This window comes from Artemia sp. Qi Xiang Cuo, chromosome 1, assembly GCF_049724085.1.
Source record: "Artemia sp. Qi Xiang Cuo chromosome 1, ASM4972408v1, whole genome shotgun sequence".
NCBI classification, from domain to species: domain Eukaryota; kingdom Metazoa; phylum Arthropoda; class Branchiopoda; order Anostraca; family Artemiidae; genus Artemia; species Artemia sp. Qi Xiang Cuo.
The window spans coordinates 9,377,733-9,397,623 of NC_142794.1; the positions used below are offsets into that span (position 1 = coordinate 9,377,733).

General features: G+C 34.7%; 1 protein-coding gene across 2 annotated transcripts in view; it reads right to left on the minus strand.

Moving 5' to 3' along the window:
- Positions 1-16,426, minus strand: part of LOC148955992 (store-operated calcium entry regulator STIMATE-like) — a 68,688-nt gene extending 52,262 nt beyond the window's left edge. For both annotated transcript variants that reach the window (XM_089093466.1, XM_089093476.1), the window contains exon 1: positions 16,275-16,426. In XM_089093466.1, the coding sequence (XP_088949592.1) occupies positions 16,275-16,416 (142 nt within the window). In that variant the 5' untranslated portion in view covers positions 16,417-16,426. The remainder of the gene's footprint in view (positions 1-16,274) is intronic.
- Positions 16,427-19,891: the final 3,465 nt, after the last annotated feature.

Here is a 19,891-nt window from a genome sequence, read left to right on the forward strand (position 1 = left end):
TCAAGAGCGAGGTATTGAGGAGGGGACGTTTTAATGCTACTCCTTACTTTCAGTCGAAAGAACTTATAATACTGGGAAATTTTCACGGAAATTCTCTTCCCCCATGAAAAGATCCTCCCACGGAGCCCAATCCCCCCCCCCTACGAGAAAATCCCCCCTGAAAACATCTGTATACTTACAAATACTGTATGCAAACAATGGGCAAAGTTCATAACTTGCAGCCCTTCCCCCGGGGACTGTGGGGGATAAAGTCGTCCTTAAAGATATAATTATTAGATATTTTGACTATGCTGACCAAAATGACTATCTCAAAATTTTGATTCGGTGACATTAGGGATAAAATAAGCATGGGAGGGGGCCTAGTTGCCCTTCAGTTTTCGTAGTCACTTAAAAAGGGCACTAGAACTTTTAATTTCTGTTCAAATGAGCCCTCTCGCGAAATTCTAGAACCACTGGGTCGAAATACGATCACCCCTGGGGAAAAAATCAATAAAAAAATAAACAAATAAACACGCATCCGTGATCTTTCTTCTGACAAAAAAGCAAAATTCCACATTTGTACAGATAGGAGCTTGAAACCTCTACAGTAGGGTTCTCCGATACCCTGAATATGGTAGTGCAATTTTCACCAAGATTCTATGACTTTTGGGGAGCGTTTCCCTTTTTCGAAAATAAGGTAAATTTTCTCAGGCTCGTAACTTTTGATGGGTAGAACTAAACTTGATGAAACTTATATATTTACTCCTGGGGAAAAGACACAAAAAAAAAAAGAAGAAAAAAACACACATCCGAGATCTTTCTTCTGGCCAAAAAGAGCTAAGTTCCTTATTTGTACAGATTGGAGCTTGAAACCTCTACAGAAGAGTTCTCTGATACGCTGAATCTGGTGGTATAATCTTCATCAAAATTCTTTGACTTTTAGGGGGCGTTCCCCCCTTTTTCGAAAATAAGGTAAATTTTCTCAGGCTCGTAACTTTTGATGCGTAGGACTAACCTTGATGAAACTTATATATTTAAAATCAGCATAAAAACCCGATTCTTTTGATGCATCTATTTGTATCAAAAATCCGTTTTTTAGAGTTTCGGTTACTATTGACCGGGTCGCTCCTTACTTACAGTTCGTTACCGCGAAATGTTTGATGAATAATATTAGGTCGGCTACATCATACAAGTTGCAACAACGTGAAAAGGATCGAAAAGATTACCAAAATTGTGATTTTTACAGCTACTGTAGTTCTCGCCTCCTCTGAGTTTGTGGAGGTCTATTGAACGTCTAGAATAATCAAAATTTGAAAACAAGAAAAGAAAAAAGAAAAAAAGGAAAAAGAAACTAAGAGAGACCAGTTGTACAAATGCAAGATTGACCATTTCTGTAGACTGTTGCTCTATTAGCAGTAGTCTAAAGTAGACTGAGATGACTAATAAAAGTACCCTTATCTGCTCAGTTGTTGTTAAAACTCTGCTGCAGCTCTCAAATAGGCAGAAACAAAAAAGTCTACAATAGGATCAGCATATGGTATTAACCTCAATATGTCTGCTGTTGATAGTTGTCATGGCAGATCCGAGTCCAAAGTTCCAGTGGATAGCAAGCCATTAGCTGAAGAAGTAACTAGTTCATTTAAAGCAAAAGAGCAGGATGCACTTGCCATGGTACAATCCAAGCAGTCGAATGAGACAATAAAGCAAGTCCTTTCTAGATTCAAAAGTAGGCCAAGTTATCCCGTTCCTAACTGTACAAATACAGAAAAATGTGATGAATCCCGTACATACAAGTTGTTCTTCCTGACACAAGTTGACTCGGACAGCGCTATCTGAAATCCCATGATGTAAGTGAACATTGCGCCCAGTATGGTAAAAAAAAACTCTCGAGACTTGCCATACCATAACGATCACATGCAATAGCGTGTTTTATATAAATAATAAAAGCCGAATTGCGGCTCTAGAAGCAAAATTACTGCTCATATGCCTCAAAAATCATAAACATTAATGGAAGTATATAACAGAAGCTATGGCCTGATTGAATATCTTGATTTTAATTGATGGCGTTTTCAATACACATGCCTACAAAAATGGGAAGACGTAAAATTTCCCAGTGAACATTAGATTAACTAAAATCGATCATTGGCAATACTTAAAAACACTGCATCAAAAAATTGTTTTAATGAGAATTTAGGTGAACCAAGCATTCTTTTTCTTTAAAGTTAACACAGGTCTAGAAACAAATGCCTTGATAAGAATAAAAGCTTGAAGCTGTTTCACTGATTTGAGATGCGTTGGGATTTCTGCTCTGTCATTAGCTTCTTCCTCTGTCTTATTCCTCCTTTAGTGGTTTGGCTTTATAGTGGAGTACAGGTGGATCTTGCACAAGTAGGCACAACGTGAACCATGACTGCAAACAGTGTTGCATGGTGACCTTGAGTAACAGTGCCTCTCAAGGAAGTTACAACCTAATAACCAATACAACATTCCACTGGATTTTGATTTATGAACAATTCTTTTGGCTTTGTTTTTTTCATGAACTATTACAAGCTGTTTCCCCATCATAACATCTTAAATGCATGCATGAACATATAATGAGTTGGAGGTAATATAAATGAAATTGTTTGTGCAGGGCATCGACTATTGTTGATTGATAAGCATTGTTAAGAATAGAAAGCAATTTCCCGATCCAGGTTTGCACAAAGATTCCAATAAAAAACAGGGACTTTTTGCTTTCTGGTGTAAAAAGGCTTTTGTCACTGATTAGTAAAAGTGAGAACCGCTGCTTTCCTTGACACCACAAAATTTCAATGTTTGAAATAATGTGAAGATTGCACCATTGAATGTTGGAACGCCAAAAAACTTCTGTTTTGATATTTCAGCTTAAAAATTCAGGACTTTTGGGAAATTTCAGAAATTCATTGTCAAGGGTTAGAAAACATGAATTTAAATGAAATGCTTTTTATTTATTCAAGAAGGATGGATTACCATAGGTAGGGAGTAGGGCTCATAACAAAAAAGAAAGCTTCTAAGTCTTGCACAGATTGGAAATTTACGGTAGTGCATAAAACCAGAGCAAACCACACAATCAAGAAAGCGTCCACTTTGCATGCATGAGAAGGTTTCCCAGTCTGAAGTACAACACAACACCAAAAATAAGAATAAAAAGCAATAAAATTTGAAATAAATACTGTAAGATATTCTGCACCATATATTTTATTTGTATTTTGGAATACCTGTATTTTCTTCATTCTTTTATTTGTCTTAATTTTCCTTTGGCTGTATTTTTTTTTATAGGTTGGAGAATTTTGCAGGAAAGTTGATGTCCACGGAGCTGGAGCAATTTTCTGGGGGAATAGTCCAGAAAGGCAGCAAACAGGGAGGGGGGTAATTGTGCAGGAGGATTTTTTTAAGGATCAGCTGAACATCAAAACTAGAGTTTTAAATTTGACAATGTAGAAGAAAGAGGGGGCGGGAAATAATTTTAGAATTATAGCTTGCAAAACATTAGAGGGTTAATAGAACAGAGAAGGTTTATGTAAAAGACGGTTGTGATTAATAGATCATAGGAGAATAATAGGAAAGTAAGTAAAGCAGGAAAGCATTAAAGCATGAATTGAAAAGTAACAAAATGGAGGACATGAATACAATTAAAAAGGATACAAAAGATGTTGTCACATGTCATATTAGCATAGGCTATGCATTCATGTAACAAAATTGACAAAGTTGACAATCTTGACAAGTCCTAGCTAAAAATAGGAACAGGGCACAAATTGGTGAGATGGGAAGTTTTAAAAAAAGATGATCAGAACATTTTGTTTATGTGTTGAGCTATGATAAACTTGCAGGAAATGATAAAGAAGAATACAAATGTATCTGAAAATCTGAAAGTGGAGCAAAAGACATTTCTAAAAGAATACAAAGTTTTGATAGTGTGGTGAATGAATTTTTTAAATTATAGTGACAGGAAAGTTAGAGATAGGGTATGTGGAACTTCAATTAAGTGCCTTTATAAGAAAGTTGATAAGAGAGCTGTAATTATACAGGCATTAATTTGATTCCTTAAGGAGGAAAATTACTTGGCATGATGATATTTACTAGACGAAAAGATGCTGTAGACAGATAAGGCTATTTTAGGAAGGGGAGAGCAGGCTTCAACCAAATTTCCACATATGATTAACAATTAATTAGTTGATTCAAAAATAGACCCATTTAAAACTATTATATAGATTACAAATAGGCATTTAATTTGGCCGTAAAGAAAAGCTTTAGTTATATTATATTATATTTAATTTAGTATTATATTAATGTGATTAGTGCTAAAGGCTAGAAAAATATTGCTGTGGTTACCATAGCACTTGAGGTTTTGTAGCTGGTTTGGGGTTAAATCAGAAACTGATTTGGGTTGTGAACTATCCTAGTTTATAGGAATTAATTCGATGGACTTTGCCATAAGAAACATGGCTGAGGCTATGGGAGAGTATGAAATCGAGTGAGAAGATAAGGCTTTCCTGAAGTTAGATTTTGTATACACTTTGAATGCCCTAGATAATTTTTCTCTTTTTTTGTGATGGAGTGGACCTAACTGACCCGAGGCTCAGATCTCAAAGGTCCATTGCCACACACCCCAGGCGACTAAGCTTGAACAGTCACATCACTAACCCTCACCCCTAGGCAGGACTTGGGAATGTCTAGCAACAGCAGGGATTAAACCTACATCCAAATAATCAAGTGGATGGCTGCATTTACCTTTATAGTATTATTAGTAAACATGAATAGAATCAAGATGTAAGATGCAGAAAAACCAAGGCCTGTGGTTTTTTTCATATTAAAAAAAGTTTGGAAGAATAGAAATATACATGTTCAAATCAAGATAAAAAAAAATTAGAAGCTATGGTAATAACAGTAGCTAAGAAGGCCTATGGTTCTGAGACGTTGGCACTTTGAAATGCAGAGAAAGATTTCTTTTATGTTTCCCAGAGGAACTGTGTAAGTATATTTTTAGGTACCTTTTTTGACTGACTGTATTTTAATTAATAGGATATAACTTCTTTTTATTCAACCTCACTTTCTAAGGTTCTAGTAAAAAACAAAATTGAGATGGTTGGGACAGATTTCATACTTGGAGGATGAGAGGTTGCACCTTTTGACCAAATTCGTGAATGTTGACATTCACCAGTGACTGTTTGAAATAGCTTCTTTCTCCTTGGATTAAGTGAGCGTTGCCAGTCGCCTTTTTTCAGTTAATTGCAAGGTTTGATGATGACAGGTCGGGTTAGATTAGGTTTGGTTGGGCTAGGTTAGGTTCAGTTTTTAACCCAGTACTGATATTTATAACCAAATTTAATCTAACCTAACCTAAATTAGCATAACCTAACCAACTTCAACTTTTACCATCATAGCTTGTGTAAGACTAAAAAAGCTGGCTTGCAAAGCTAATTGAATCCTAATAGAAAAAAAGGAATTTCGGACAATCACTGGTGAATGTAGACATTAACCAGATTTTGGACATTCACAGTAACATATGTAACATATTCACAGGACATTATAATTCACATACATGCTAAATTTCCCAGTTGCTCAGTAGCCGCCAGTTTTGAACCTTGAGGGTCTAGTGCCATCATACTTGCTTCCTTTTTTTAAGTAGTCTATAGAGTGCCTGACAATTCAACCTTTTCATGAGCATTTTTTACAAGTACTCAACAGAGCAAGAGCATTCCATACACTGGACTACCTTACATGCTACTTTAGAAAAATTTAGCTTGTAAACCTGTCATTTGTGTTTGAGCCTATAGACCATAAATGCTTTAAAATTATTTACTGGTTGACTAATAGCATCTCAGCTATATATTGGGCTATATATTATTACATTAGCTGACTAGTCTACTTCTAGTATTATTCTTCTTCATACTTTTCTTTTTTCTCAATACATTGATGTTTTGCTTGCTTATTATTAACCTTATTTTCCCCACTTATGTTTGTAATATAGTGGTGTTTTTTTGCCAAAACCTTGGCTATATATTGGTAAACAATGTGATGCAATACATTGGTGGGCCTGGAAGTTTGACCAAAAATACTTTTTTCCATAAATGATTTGAAACTTAAAATGACAATTTTTCTTAGCACAGACAAAATCCTAATGAATGAAACAAACTTGTATATATGGAGATAGGGGTCTTGAATAAGTTTTTCCCCAGCCACTTAAAACTTATATAACCCAAATCCTTAGGCCAGAGTCCTAATGCTTGAAAGAATTAAATCAATTTTTTAGTTTTCTCTAGTTCTCTCTCTTTTTTTTTTTAATGACTTAAAATTTATGTTTAGATGTTCTGCAGCCAGGGGGACAGAAATTTACAAACATAATTAGGTTTAAGGAATGAACCCTTCCAAAATGAGGGGTTTCCTATTCAGATCCAATGCTATAGCACTGCCTATAGTAAAGAGCCATAAGACTTCAATGTTTTACTATTATTTTTTCCCAGAGGCACTTTATATAGAAAGGGTGTTTGTATAAACTTAGGAGGGGGCTCATTCGATCAGAAATCAGAAGTTCTTAAGCCCCGTTTTCACCAAATGTATCAAATCAAAACTTCGAGATGGCCACTTTGTTCAAAATAGTCTAAAGGTCAAATAACTATGCCTTCAGGGTTGAGAAAATCTCTCACAGCCCAGGAGCAAGGGTTGCAAGTTATGCAATTTGCCCACTGTCAACACATGAGGTTTTTATGGATCCTTTTTTTTCAAATGGATCCAATCAAAATTTTGAAATATCCATTTTGTTCAAAATAGTCCATAGGCAATATAACTGTGCCTCCAGGGTTGACAGTACCTCAGGCCCTGGGGCAAGGACTGCAATTTCTGCTAGTTGCTCATCATTAATACAAAATTTTTATGAAAGGGGTAGTTTTATAAACTTTGAAGGGGTCTTATTCAATTTGAAATAGAAAGCTCTAGCACCTTTTTTAAGAGTCAAAAGTGATTGATGGCAACTAACCACCCTCCCAGGCCCTTTTCCCCCAAAGGCATCCAATCAAAATTTTTAGATACTCATATTGTGCAAAATAGCTGACTAGTCTATGTCTGGATTTATTATTTTCCTTTCTTTTCCCTATATTAATGTTTTGCATGCTTATTTTTAACCTATTTTTTTCAATATATTTGCAAAATAGTGGCATTTTTGCTATATTCTAGTATACAATATTATACAATAAATTGGTGGGCCTAGCAGTTTGCCCTAAAATATTTTTTCTGTGAAATGATTTGAACACTTATAATGACAAATTTTTCTTAGTACAAACAAATCCCTAATGAATGAAGCAAACTTGTATATTTAGGCATAGGGGGTTTAAATACGTTCTTCTCCAGCCACATAAAACTTCTATGCTCATTTCCTTAGGACAAAGCCCTATTGCTTGAGAAAAATCAAATTTATTTTTTAGTTCCTTTAAATATGGCACCCCTATAAAAATGACAAAACTGTTTTTTTTTTCAATTCTTGAAATTTATATTTTGGTGCTCTTTAGCCAAGGGGGCAGAAATGTACAAACATAACTGGGCTTTAGGAATTAGTCCTTATAAAACCAGGGGTTTCCCAACTAGCTTAAAATATATATATATATATATATATATATATATATATATATATATATATATATATATATATATATATATATATATATATATATATATATATATATATATATATATATATATATATATATATATATATATATATATATATATATTATATATATATGAAAGTTATCATCCCAAGGGGACACCTATGTGCAAGATTGTATTGGATTACCAAAATGGTAGCCAAAAAATATTATTCCTAAAAGGCTATGAACTTGTATCTATAAGTTCTTGACCTAAGCGGATTATAATGTAAAAATAATTTTGGACTGAAAGGACCTTATCCTCGGCTAATATACATACGTGATATTTTAATTCCCCACTAGTTAGCTAATTTAACACTGCTTCTATGTACTGCCTTGACATTTGCCAATAAGTTGACTAATTTAAGCTCCCTTTAGGCTAAACACATAACTTTGGCCCAGCCATCAAATTGGCTAATCCAAGCATATAATAAACACAAAATAGTTTACACTAGCCTCCTGATTGCCTAGAACAATTTAATATAGGTTATACATTGTATTGCTCCAGATTTTCTCTTTAAAGAAAAATTTGCTGTTTTATATTAGCTATCTTGAAATCATCCCATTCTGATGCATAGCCACTTCTAAAGGAAACACTATTATATTCTTACATACCTTTTGAAAGAGTTGCTTTGCTTTACCTACCCCTAACCCCTCTTCCAATGAAGAAATACATACAATAGCTGAAATTATAGGCTATACATTTATGGAATTTCTCATAATACTTAATTTTCTCTTCTTATTAATTTAAGGCAAATACTGAACAAGTAGCAGGAAGAAAATAATATTATTAAAATTATAATGACTACATACAACTTGGTCTATATATTTGTTAATTATGGGGGGGAGGGGTAAAGTAAAGCAAAGTAACATGTAAGAATGGTATAAGTAAGTTTTAAAATGTTTTAAAGCAGTTTTCCTAACTCTATAAAGTTCCCTTCAAAGTTGGTTAGTTGAGATGCAAAAGAAACATGCACAAAATAGTCAATTAAAATAGTCCCAAAGACAAAAAAAATGTCCTATATGACTCTACATTGTCCTATATGACTCTACAAACACCCAAGCAATGAAATAGAAACAATGTTTTACCAGAAAAATCTGATGTATTATTTTTCTGTTGATTTTGAAATTATTTACAATCTCAAATTGAGATTGTCCTAAAATGTGATAAGAGTTACAGGAAAAGATATAGATAAAAATGAAAGTTTGTGATACTTTAGATGTGAAGGCTTTGCAAGGAAGAATTAGTGACAATGCTAAAACAATGAAAAACAATAAGGCCCTAGGTGCTGATATTGTGACAAATGAGCTAAAAATGATGATAAAAATTAGTGAGGTAACTATAAAGGCTATAGAATAAGATAATAAGAGAGAATGGTTTAGAAGAATAGAAAAATAAATCAGCAAACTAAGATTAAAATATTGGAGGGTAAAGTGACAACAGTATCTAGTATAGTTCTGAAACATGGCACTCCCAAAGATGGAGGAGGATTTGCTAGATGTTTTCCAGAGAATTTGCTAACAAACAGTTTTGGCTACCCAACTGACTGACTGTATCTCAAACAGTAAGCTATATGAAAAATAGACTGTTCAATGTAAGGCTATGTTTCTAAGCTATAAGCTTTCTATGGCTATAATGAGAGAATGGTTGAGATGGCTAGGATACATTCTGCAGATGAAGGATTGCCAAATATAGTCCTTGTTGTCTAACTGTCTAGGCCCAAGAAAAGAAACAGTGAATTTGTAATTAACAATATAATTTAGCTAGGATGAAAATGAATACATCACTTGATACTTTTTTATATATTTTTTTTTTTACATTTCAATAGCCTAATTGCTTATGGTGGAGATTACATTTTGAGTCCTTAATGGGACCCCAAAAGGTAAAACAGTCCATAATAACTAAGAGTTTAAAACAAATTTAGTCTGGTGAGAAAAATTGCCATTTACAAATGAGTCAGGAATGGTAATTGTCCTTAGTCTTAGGAGTAAAATATTATTTTGACAGCAAATTTGCATGGATTTTTCAAAAGAGCCTGAAACCTTCAATATGGCATTAGTGCAGAAAGACAACATTTTTAAAGGGTTTTTGGTTCTTTTTAAAAATATCTGCAAATTTGTTTTAATACAAACATTTTACCATTAAGACTAATAAAAATAATAATGACTATTCCTGATTCAGCTACAAATAGCAACTTTTCTGACTAGCCATTTTTTTTAAAGCATAGGTCTATTTTTGGACTTTTAGTAACTAGACTATGGGCTATTTTGAGCCCATTAAGGCATCAAAATGTAATATCCTCCAGAGGCAATTACTGGATTATGAAAGAGCATAAAAAAGCATCAAGTGATGTAGTCACTTTCATCCTAGTTAAATTATGATGCAAACTATAAATTTACCAAAAAGACATACAAAACCATAAAGTAAACATAAAATTAGCAAAATAATAATAGTAATTTCTTTCAGTCTATTCTGTCAATATTAAGTGATTCAAATCCTCAGTTGACAAGGAATGGTTCAACAATCCCAAGCTACTACTTTGGGGCTCACCTGATTGGTCAGCACTCTGTCATCACTGACCAGCAACTACAGGATCATCCTATTGCTGACAAGTGTGATTCAAGGCAATTTTAACTTCTGCACAAGCCTTTAAATACCCTTAGAGTCAAAGTATATTGAAAATTAAAGAAAAATTAAAGCAATATCCAGAAAAAACTCAAAACAATAACATCTCAGCTATGTTGGCTGGTGGCCAGTATTTACCCCCCCCCCCCAAAAAAAAAAAAAAACAAAAAAAAAAACATTAAAATACGGGTTTCCAAACTTGAAAATTTATTATAAATTTTGTTTTTTTTTTCTGTAGGGGGGAAGAATTTTGATACCTGTGAATTATATGCCATTCAATCAAGTTTATGCTGTGTATACCTTGAGAACAAACCCATTTCTTTGTCAGTTTTTTTCAGACTAGCATGAGACAAGATAAGAACAAGTGACATAATAGATGGGAAATATAAAATTTGGGCTATATATTTGCACATAAGGGGGGGGGTAAATTATATGGACAGTTTGAAGTCAGAAAACAATTCTTAGTCCATAATATGGAGAATAATTGTACCTAACACACTTGGCATGCAGACCCACACTTTACCTCCCCCCCACAATGTGCAAATACATAGCCCTAATTTGCTTCTAAAGTAATGAAGAAACTGAAACAAAAAAAAACAGTTTGTTCTTGAGTTTTACATATTGTAAACTAGAGTGAGTGGTGTAAAATATGGAGAGACCTGGATTTCCCAGTATTATTTAATAACAATTGGAAATTAAATTAAAAAAAAACAAGTTTTTTCAATTGAAAGTGAGGAGCAGCATCAAAACTTAAAACAAACATAAATTATTATTTATATGAAAGGAGTTGCCCCTTCCACAAAACCTTGCTCTTATGCTAATGTTTGGACTTTTTGTCCTAATTTTTTAAGAACAATCCCTGAAACACAATGGCCATTTAATTAGAATAATAAGCTTTATTAAAATTCTAAAAATACAACTTTAGTGTAAAGAGTAAGGTCTTGAAGAGGAGGCAAACCCTTTCATATACATAATAATTTCTGTTTGTTTTAAGTTTTGATGTTACTCCTTACTTTCAGTTAAGAAAACTTATTTTTAAATTTAATTTCTGATCGTTTTTAAATAATAATGGGAAACCTAGCTCTCTCTCTATAAGAAATTCTGGTACTTGTGTATTATATGCTGCACACTCAAGTTTACAACATGTAAAACTCAAGAACAAACCAGTTTCTTTGTTACTTTAGAAACAAATTTGGACTATATATTTGCAAATTAGGGCGGCAATACAAATTAGCCAAAATTATATATTTCCCATCTATTCTGCCACTTGTTGTTGTCTTGTCTTGTGCTTAGCTGAAAGAAACTAACAAAGAAACCAGATTGTTGTTGAGTTTTTACACAGTGTAAACTTGAGTGAGAAGAGCATAATACCCAAGTACCAAAATTTCTTCCCCCTACAGAAAAAAAACAAAGCTCCAATAAAATTCTCAAATTTGGAAAGCCTTATTTTCCATGGTGGAGGCGAGGAGGGTATTTTCTGGGGGGTAAATGCCTAGAACCACGTAGGCCAAAATACAATTAACAGTAAAAGTTTGCTTTTTCTGGTTCTTGTTTTGTCATAGTTGATTCAATTTACAAATGGCCATACCCCAAGTCATAAGGTCTGGGCACTAACTGGTATGCTGTCAGTGCAAGAAAGGAAAAACATGCTGGTAATCAAGTATTACACAAAAAATCCAAGCAATTGGTTAATTGCACAGGGTTTTTTTCAAAAATCTTCAGCAATAATTATTCAATGAATAATATCTGGCATATCCACCCCTGGATTCTTTTCACTGAACTAGTTTCCAACTGGAATACTGATGCAGTGAGTTGCATTTTACATCTTCAGCTTCCAAAATGGAAGTTTAATCCTCTTCATGTATGCACTGAGCTTTTAATGGATAAGAAGTCAAGTTTTCTCCCCACTCAGATTAAGATAGTTTTCAGACAGAAAGTCTTAAATGATTACACTGATTTCCAACAATTCTACACAGATGGTTTGGTAAAAGGGTCCAAAGCTGCTTCAGCTGCAACAATCCCAAACTAATCTTTGAATATTTGTACAAGGCTGCCAATTGGAGCTTCCATCTTGACTTTAGACATTAAACCCATAATTGAGGCACTTAAAGTAGTTAAAGCAAAACCCCCATTATCAAAAAAGTGCATTGTCTTTTCAGACTCAAAGTCAGCTTTACAATTAATTTCTAAACTGCACAAATCAGCACTGGACTCAGATCTGCATTACCTTCGGAGCCTTCTCTTTGTCCTTCAACAGAGAAATATTATCATCCAGTTTCAGCACGTTCATAGTCATCAGGGTATATACTATAATGAAATTGCTGAATTGTTGGAAATTCTACAGATACACCCATTTCTATCAACTCCAGGTCTCTCACACTATGTGACACAACCCAACATCAAATACCTCAAAAATGGTTCTTACCTCCTATTCTGATCTACCCATTTGGGGAAACTAATGTTCTTTATTTCAGAATAAAGAGTAACTCTCTGATTTTTAAGAAAGGAAGAACATGAATGGAATAAAAGGGAGAACCCACACTGCAGATTTTTTTTAAAAAGTGCCTGAGACTTTACAACATATAATTTTTGAATGCTACAGCACAGCTTACCTGACAGCAAATATCAAATGGACATTTGAAAGACTGAAGACGAATAGATATTGACAAGCTATTAAAAGCCAATTATGATGCAATGGATGAAAGATACTTGTACAAAAGCATAATAGATTTTCTTGTGAATACTAATATTGTTTGAAGAAAGCAAGGTGAGTGCAGAAGAGTGAGGATGAGTAGCAAGAGCCAAATAGGTACTAGCCAGCCTCCAGGCCTTAAATTGCAGGGAAATGGCTGCTCAAGTTCTTTTACTTCCCACAAACCATTCAATTCCATTATGAAGCCTCCTAAAAGCCATAAGGAGTCTACTATACTATAGATTCCAGGTGCTGTTTTTCAAAAGAAGAAGTGTACAGGTCAAGATAAAGGAAAAACATTGACAGAATACATGGAAAATATAATTTTGGCTATATATTTGCACACAAGGGTAAAGTATGGTGTAGATGCAATCAAACCATGTTAACTACAATTAGGCCTAATCTGTACATTATGAGGTAAGAATTTTTGGTAAATTTGCAGTTGGTCACATAATTTAGCCAAGATGAAAGTGAAATTGTCATTTGATGCCTTTTTTTATGCTCTTTCATAATTTAATGATTGCTTCTGGGGCTAATTGCATCTTGAGCCCTTAAAAGGGCCCCAAAGGTATTTCATTTTTGTAACCACAAAAAGAAGTTATCAACACTAGTTAAGTTATTGAAAAGGGGTTAAAAACATCACTAGTGTATAAATAAGTTGTTCAAGAGTAGCCTAATATATTTCAAAAATACTAGTTTATAAGAATTCAAACCTTATTTATTAGGCAACTCAAATATAAACTGTTTTCCTACAATTTCAATTTAAGGGTGCATTTTTCAGTAGTTTCAAATTGCAAAATTCAGAATTATTTTTTGTTGACATAATTCAGAAAATGCACCCTTAAATTGAAATGGTAGGTAAACAGTAAGTATTTTGAAACATTTTACTTTTGAGCAACTGATTTATAAACTAGCAATATGTTTTTAACTACTTTTCAATAGCTTAACTAGTGTTGATACAAAAATGAAATACCTTTGAGGCTCCTTTAAGGGCTAAGAATTTTTTAGCCCTAGAAGCAACTATTGAATTATGAAAGAGGATAAAAAAAGACATCAAATGATATTTTCAATTCAATATTAGCTAAATTATATGGCACATTGCAAATTTACCAATTTTTTTTTTTAGCATGTTTTCTTCTTAATAGGCTAACAGTAAAATTCTACTTTAGCTACTTTTGGATGTCTTGGAAAGGGGTTAGGTTAGGAAAATGAAACTTTCAGAAATGGGTCTACAGGCTACATTATGTCCCAGGAAGGTATTTTGAAGTACCTATCTTGGTAAAGTTCTACAAAATCATACTATTGAGTTAGGAATAAAAGGCCTGTTTTTTCACTCATCAATGTCCTAAGATCTTACATCTTTTGTCAGAAAACGCTTAAAAGTGAAATCTTTGAACAAAGATCTTACATCTTTGGTCATTTTTGTGCAAACATCTTTCATCATTCTGCTCTGATCAGCGGTTGGAGAACAATGATGAGTAGATCATCAAAGTTCTCTCATCATTGTTCTATATGGCAAAACAGTGGCGGTCTTAATAGTTTTTGCTAACATCAGTGAGTTGTAAGATCTTAGAACAAAGATGAGTTAAAAAACAATAATCTTTGCAGAAAGATGTAAGATCTTAGTGCTAAAAAACGGGCCTAAAGTGAATACACCATTTGATGCCTTTTTTAATGCTGATTACGAATATAATAATCCTTTCTATTGAAAATGAATTTCAGCCCCCCCCCCCCTATATATAACCAACCGAACCTACCCCTGAATGGGCATATATAGGGGGGGGGGGCTGAAATTCATTTCCAATAGAAATGATTATTATATTCGTAATCAGCATAAAAAAAGGCATCAAATGGTGTATTCACTTCATTCCTAACTCAATAATATGATTTTGTAGAACTTTACCCCTATCTCTAGTCCTTCTCTCTCCAGAGGGTCCTGACCTTTGATGACCCTTAAAAATATGTGTGTTATAAAAGTGAAAGCTTGCAAAACACACCTGCTTAAATGAAGTACAACAAAATTGTTTTCAGTTTCACAACTTTTCTCAATCCCAATTTATAAGGTTTTAAAGATATGCAAATCCATTTCCTAAATTGTGAAAAAGAAGCTTGATATGTCTTAAAATTCTACTCAAATCATAAGAATTGCAGGTAAAATTCTACTTTAGCTACTTTTGGCTATCTTGGGAAGGGGTTAGGTTAGGACACTGAAACTTTCAGGGGTGGGTCTACAGGCTAAAGTATGTCCCGGGAAGGTATTTTGAAGTACCTACCTCCAGTCCTTCTCCCTCTAGAGGGTCCTGAAATTTGCCTACATGACAGGTCTATTACCCATTGAAATTTTGACAAAACAACATTTTACCTTAATTTTCAGTTATCAGTTTCTTTTTCTCTGGCTTTAGCTCTGAAAATGCAATTTCAGTTATTTGAGCAGAATTTTAAGACAAATAAATAGTTTATTTTCAAAATTTAGGAAATGTATTTGCATATCTTTAAAACCTTATAAATTGGGATTGAGCAAAGTTGTGAAGCTGCAAACAATTTTGTTGTACTTCATTTAAGCAGAAGATCTATTTTGCAAGGTTTCACTTCTATAACTCACCTATTTTTAAAGGTCATCAAAGGTCAGGACCCTCTAGAGGGAGAAGGAGTGGAGGTGGGTACTTCAAAATATCTTCCCAGGACATACTTTAGCCTGTAAACCCATCCCTGAAAGTTTCATTTTCTTAACCTAACCCCTTTCCAAGATAGTCAAAAGTAGCCAAAGTAGAATTTTACCAAATTGCATTTTCAGAACTAAAGCCAGAGACAAAGAAACTGGTAGGCTAACTCAAAATTAAGGTAAAATTTTGTATTGTCAAAATTTCAATAGGTATAGACCTCTCATGTAGGCAGATTTCAGGACCCTCTAGAGGAAGAAGGAATGGAGGTAGGGACTTCAAAATACCTTCCTGGGGCATACTTTAGCCTGTAGCCTAGACTCATCCCTGAAAGTTTAACTTTCCTAACCTAACCCCTTTTCAAGTTAGCCATAAGTAGCTGAAGTAGAATTTTACCATAATAACCCCTAATTTAGAGCTTTAATCAATCAAATTTTACTCTTAAGTGGAATGTTGACAATATTTGCTCAATGCTTACAGAATAGGCTATGTCCACAAGCACCATTTTTGAAGAAATATAGAACAGACAATATCTACCGGAGATGTACCAGAAGAAGAGTGTCTCTCTTTTTATTCTAGCAAATCTCTTTCTGAAGAGCTGCTAGCCCATTTGAAACCTTTATCTCTAGCCTACTGTTGATACTCCCCAGTTTACTTACAGACCAAACATGTGAATGCTAAAGATGCAAGTAAAATTTGAACTGCCCAGCCAAAAGAATCTGTTAGGGCGTCTTTTTCACATTCAGCTCTACTTCTGTTGTCATATGTTGAAGCTACAGAAGGCACTACAAATCTTAGCATATTTGTAAATTTCTTCTGTTTCTTCTTGTTTTGATTATTTGGAAAGGCCGACTGCGTTTAAAACACCCTTGTGTGGCTTGTCCGCTTATCCCTGGTTGTAATTCACAAAAGATGACGGCAAATTCTGATCCGGCCCCATGTTAGATGAAACTCTATTGCGGCGTTCACAAGCTGGCCTAGCTAGAATCCCTTGTCTAGGCACGTGTCTAGCTAGAATTCAATATCTAGGCAACGACCGTCCACAAGTAAAATTTAGTGCTTAGATACTACTACTACTGACAACTCACCGCAGCACCAAGCCGCCTGAGGCCAACACAGCTAAGCACGATCCTCCTCCACCCCAATCTATTCAAAGCCTCCCTGTTTACACCCGCCCACGAATTTCCCATTTCCTTTAAATCTTTCTTTATGACGTCCTCCCACCCCAGACGGGGACGACCTGCTTTCCGTTTAGCCCTAGATGGAAGGCCGAAAAGAACAATCTTTGGCAATCTGTCATCCTTCATCCGAACATGGTGCCCTAACCACCTCAAACTTTCTTCCATTATAGCCCTAGAGAGCGGTATTGAACCACATTTTTCGTATAGCCTATTGTTAGAAATACGGCCAGTCAGCCGGGTACCCAGAACAATCCTTAAGCAATTTCTCTGGAAAACATCTAGAAAATCTTCATCCGCTTTTCGGAGCGTCCATAATTCAGAGCCATATTTGACCACTGTCATCACTGTAGCTTCTAAAATTCTAGTCTTGGTTTGCAGACTTATGTTCCTATTCTTCCAAACTTTTTTTTAACTGTGAAAAAACACCCTGAGCCTTCGCTATTCTACTTTTAACATCTTCACTGCTCCCACCATCTTTACTAATAATACTATCAAGGTAAGTGAAGCTGCCCACCTGATCAATCTATTCATTACCCAACTTAACCTTTTTATCTTCACTTACTCCTAGCCTTAGTGACTTAGTCCTCCTAACATTAATTTTCAAACCAATTCTAGCACCCTGAACTCGCAAAACCTTTAAAACTTCATTCACTTTGCTAACACTTTCATCTAGGATGCTTAAATCATCAGCATAATCCAAGTCCAGGAGACTTTTTCCTCCCCATTTGATTCCGTGGTCTCCCATTGCCTTTCCTGTTCTCCTTAAAACAAAGTCCATCAAAATAATTCATATAAAGGGGGATAGAACACAGCCCTGCTTAACTTTTGATTTAATACATAACCTGCTGCTAACCTCATTTCCTACCTTAACCGCAGCAGTGTTATTCTCCTACATAGCACTAATCACTTTAATGTATTTGTCTGCTATACCATACAAGGATAAAACCTTAACTAAAGCTCTTCTATCAACAGAATCGAACGCTTGCTCATAATCTATAAAACTGAGGACCAAAGGTGTTTGGAAACTCAGGCACTTTTCAATTATTAGCCTAAGAGTGAAAATTTGGTTGACACAACCTCTACCTTTTCTAAAACCGCACTGCTCTTCTCTTAAAACTTTGCCTACGGCATCTCTCAGTCTAAAAAGTATCATATTACTAAGTAATGTATTACCTAGACGGACCAGACTAATGCTTTGATAGTTTCCACACTCACTTTTATCACCTTTCTTATAAAGTGGCTTAATTAAGGTTTTCCTAAAATCGTTAGGTACTTCCCCTTTTTCAAAAATCATTTTCATTATCTTCAATAACTTATTTCTTACCTCAGAGCCACCATAATTAAGAAACTCATTTACCACCCTATTAGCACCTGGGGCCTTATTATTCTGTAATCTTTTTAGTACTGTTGCTAATTCCTCCTCATAAAACAAATCTTCCTTCACATCCAAAGTATCACAAACTTTTTCATTTTCCTCTATATTTTTTCCTGCAACTCTATCTCGGTTAAGCAAGTTCTCAAAATGTTCGGCCCATCTCTCTTTAGTTTTTCCCTTATCGCTAATTGCGACCCCATTCCTATCTTTAACTGGGACAAGTCCGGATTGACTACTCCCTCTCAATTTGTTAACGTGCCAGTACAATATTTTACTATTATGCCGTCTAGCTGCATCTTCCAGATCCTCGGCAATTTTATCCACGGCCTCAACTTCACACCTCCTTAGTTCATATTTTAATGCTTTCTCCACTTTCTTTAGATTCCTTTTGTTTTCATATGATATATCACTCAGATAATTCTTGTACAAGTCCTTTCTCCTTTCTATTAAACATAAAGCTTTTTCACTAATATTCTTAGCTGCAGTTTTAGCTTTCTTCCCTAATACACTATCAGCAACTTCACAAATTTTCTCCTAAAATTATTCCATCCATCTTTAACATTGTCAAATATTAAACTCTGAAATTTAGTGTTCAATTTTCCCTTGAAAGTTTCTCTCAAATTCTCATCCAGGAATCTACCAGCATCACAACTTCCCTGGAGGTAGTTACCCTACCGATATTTCAGCTTTAAATTAACCCTTGACACTACTAGATGGTGATCTTTACTTTTAACATCAAAACAGCAATCCTATATACCCCAGTATCTTGTATTGATCCTGCCAGTCTTCAGTTTACTATAATATAATCAATAAGGTTTGCTGTCTTACCATCACGTGAATACCATGTCAGACTTATGAACCATTTTAAGGCCAAACACCGTATTAGTTATAACTAGATCGTTATACCTACAAAATTGCAAAAGTCTGTATCTATTACTGTTTTCTTTTCCTACGCCAAATTTAACTAGGCTGGGATACCATCTATCACTATTTCTACCAACCTGGGCGTTAAAATCTCCCAGTAATAACATCATACTTCTACCTGGGACCTACTCTATTTGCTCCTGTAACTGTCAGTAAATTTCATCTGAGTCACTAGTATCTCCGTCAGTCGGTTCTACAGGTGCGTATACTACTGTAACTGATACCCTGAACTTTCTTGTCATAAAATGAGCAATTAATATTCTATTATTAATACCTTCCCAGCCTAAACAAGACTTAGCAGCTTCCTTATTCATCATGAGCCCTACTCCCTGTCTATGTACCCCATCCTTCCTGCCTGAGTAAACAAATTCTATATAACCTAATTTCATGCTTCCTACCCCTGGGATATGAGTTCCTGAAACTCATTATAAGTCAAGTTTGAATAGTACCAATTCGTCAGTCAAAATGTCGATACGATAGTTACTTTTTAACTCGTAACCTTCCAAGTTCCAATATTCATGTTCTTTAAATCATTGAAATTATTTTTGGCCTCAGGAAAAGCAATGATCCCGGATACCAGTGCAGGAAGGGGATCACATATCTTCTCAAGTCTACACCGAAGTGCTTAATCCGGCTTAGAACTGGACAGCAAGAAGTCCCTGGGACATCAAAAACTAAGGGTGGTTTACAATCTTGGGTGCTTCTTGTGTGCAATATAGTTTTCAGCACTTGGCGATGCTCTTTTCTCAACAAGAGTCGATTTTTTGCACAGACTTTCTCAAGCCTATTGCTTCTG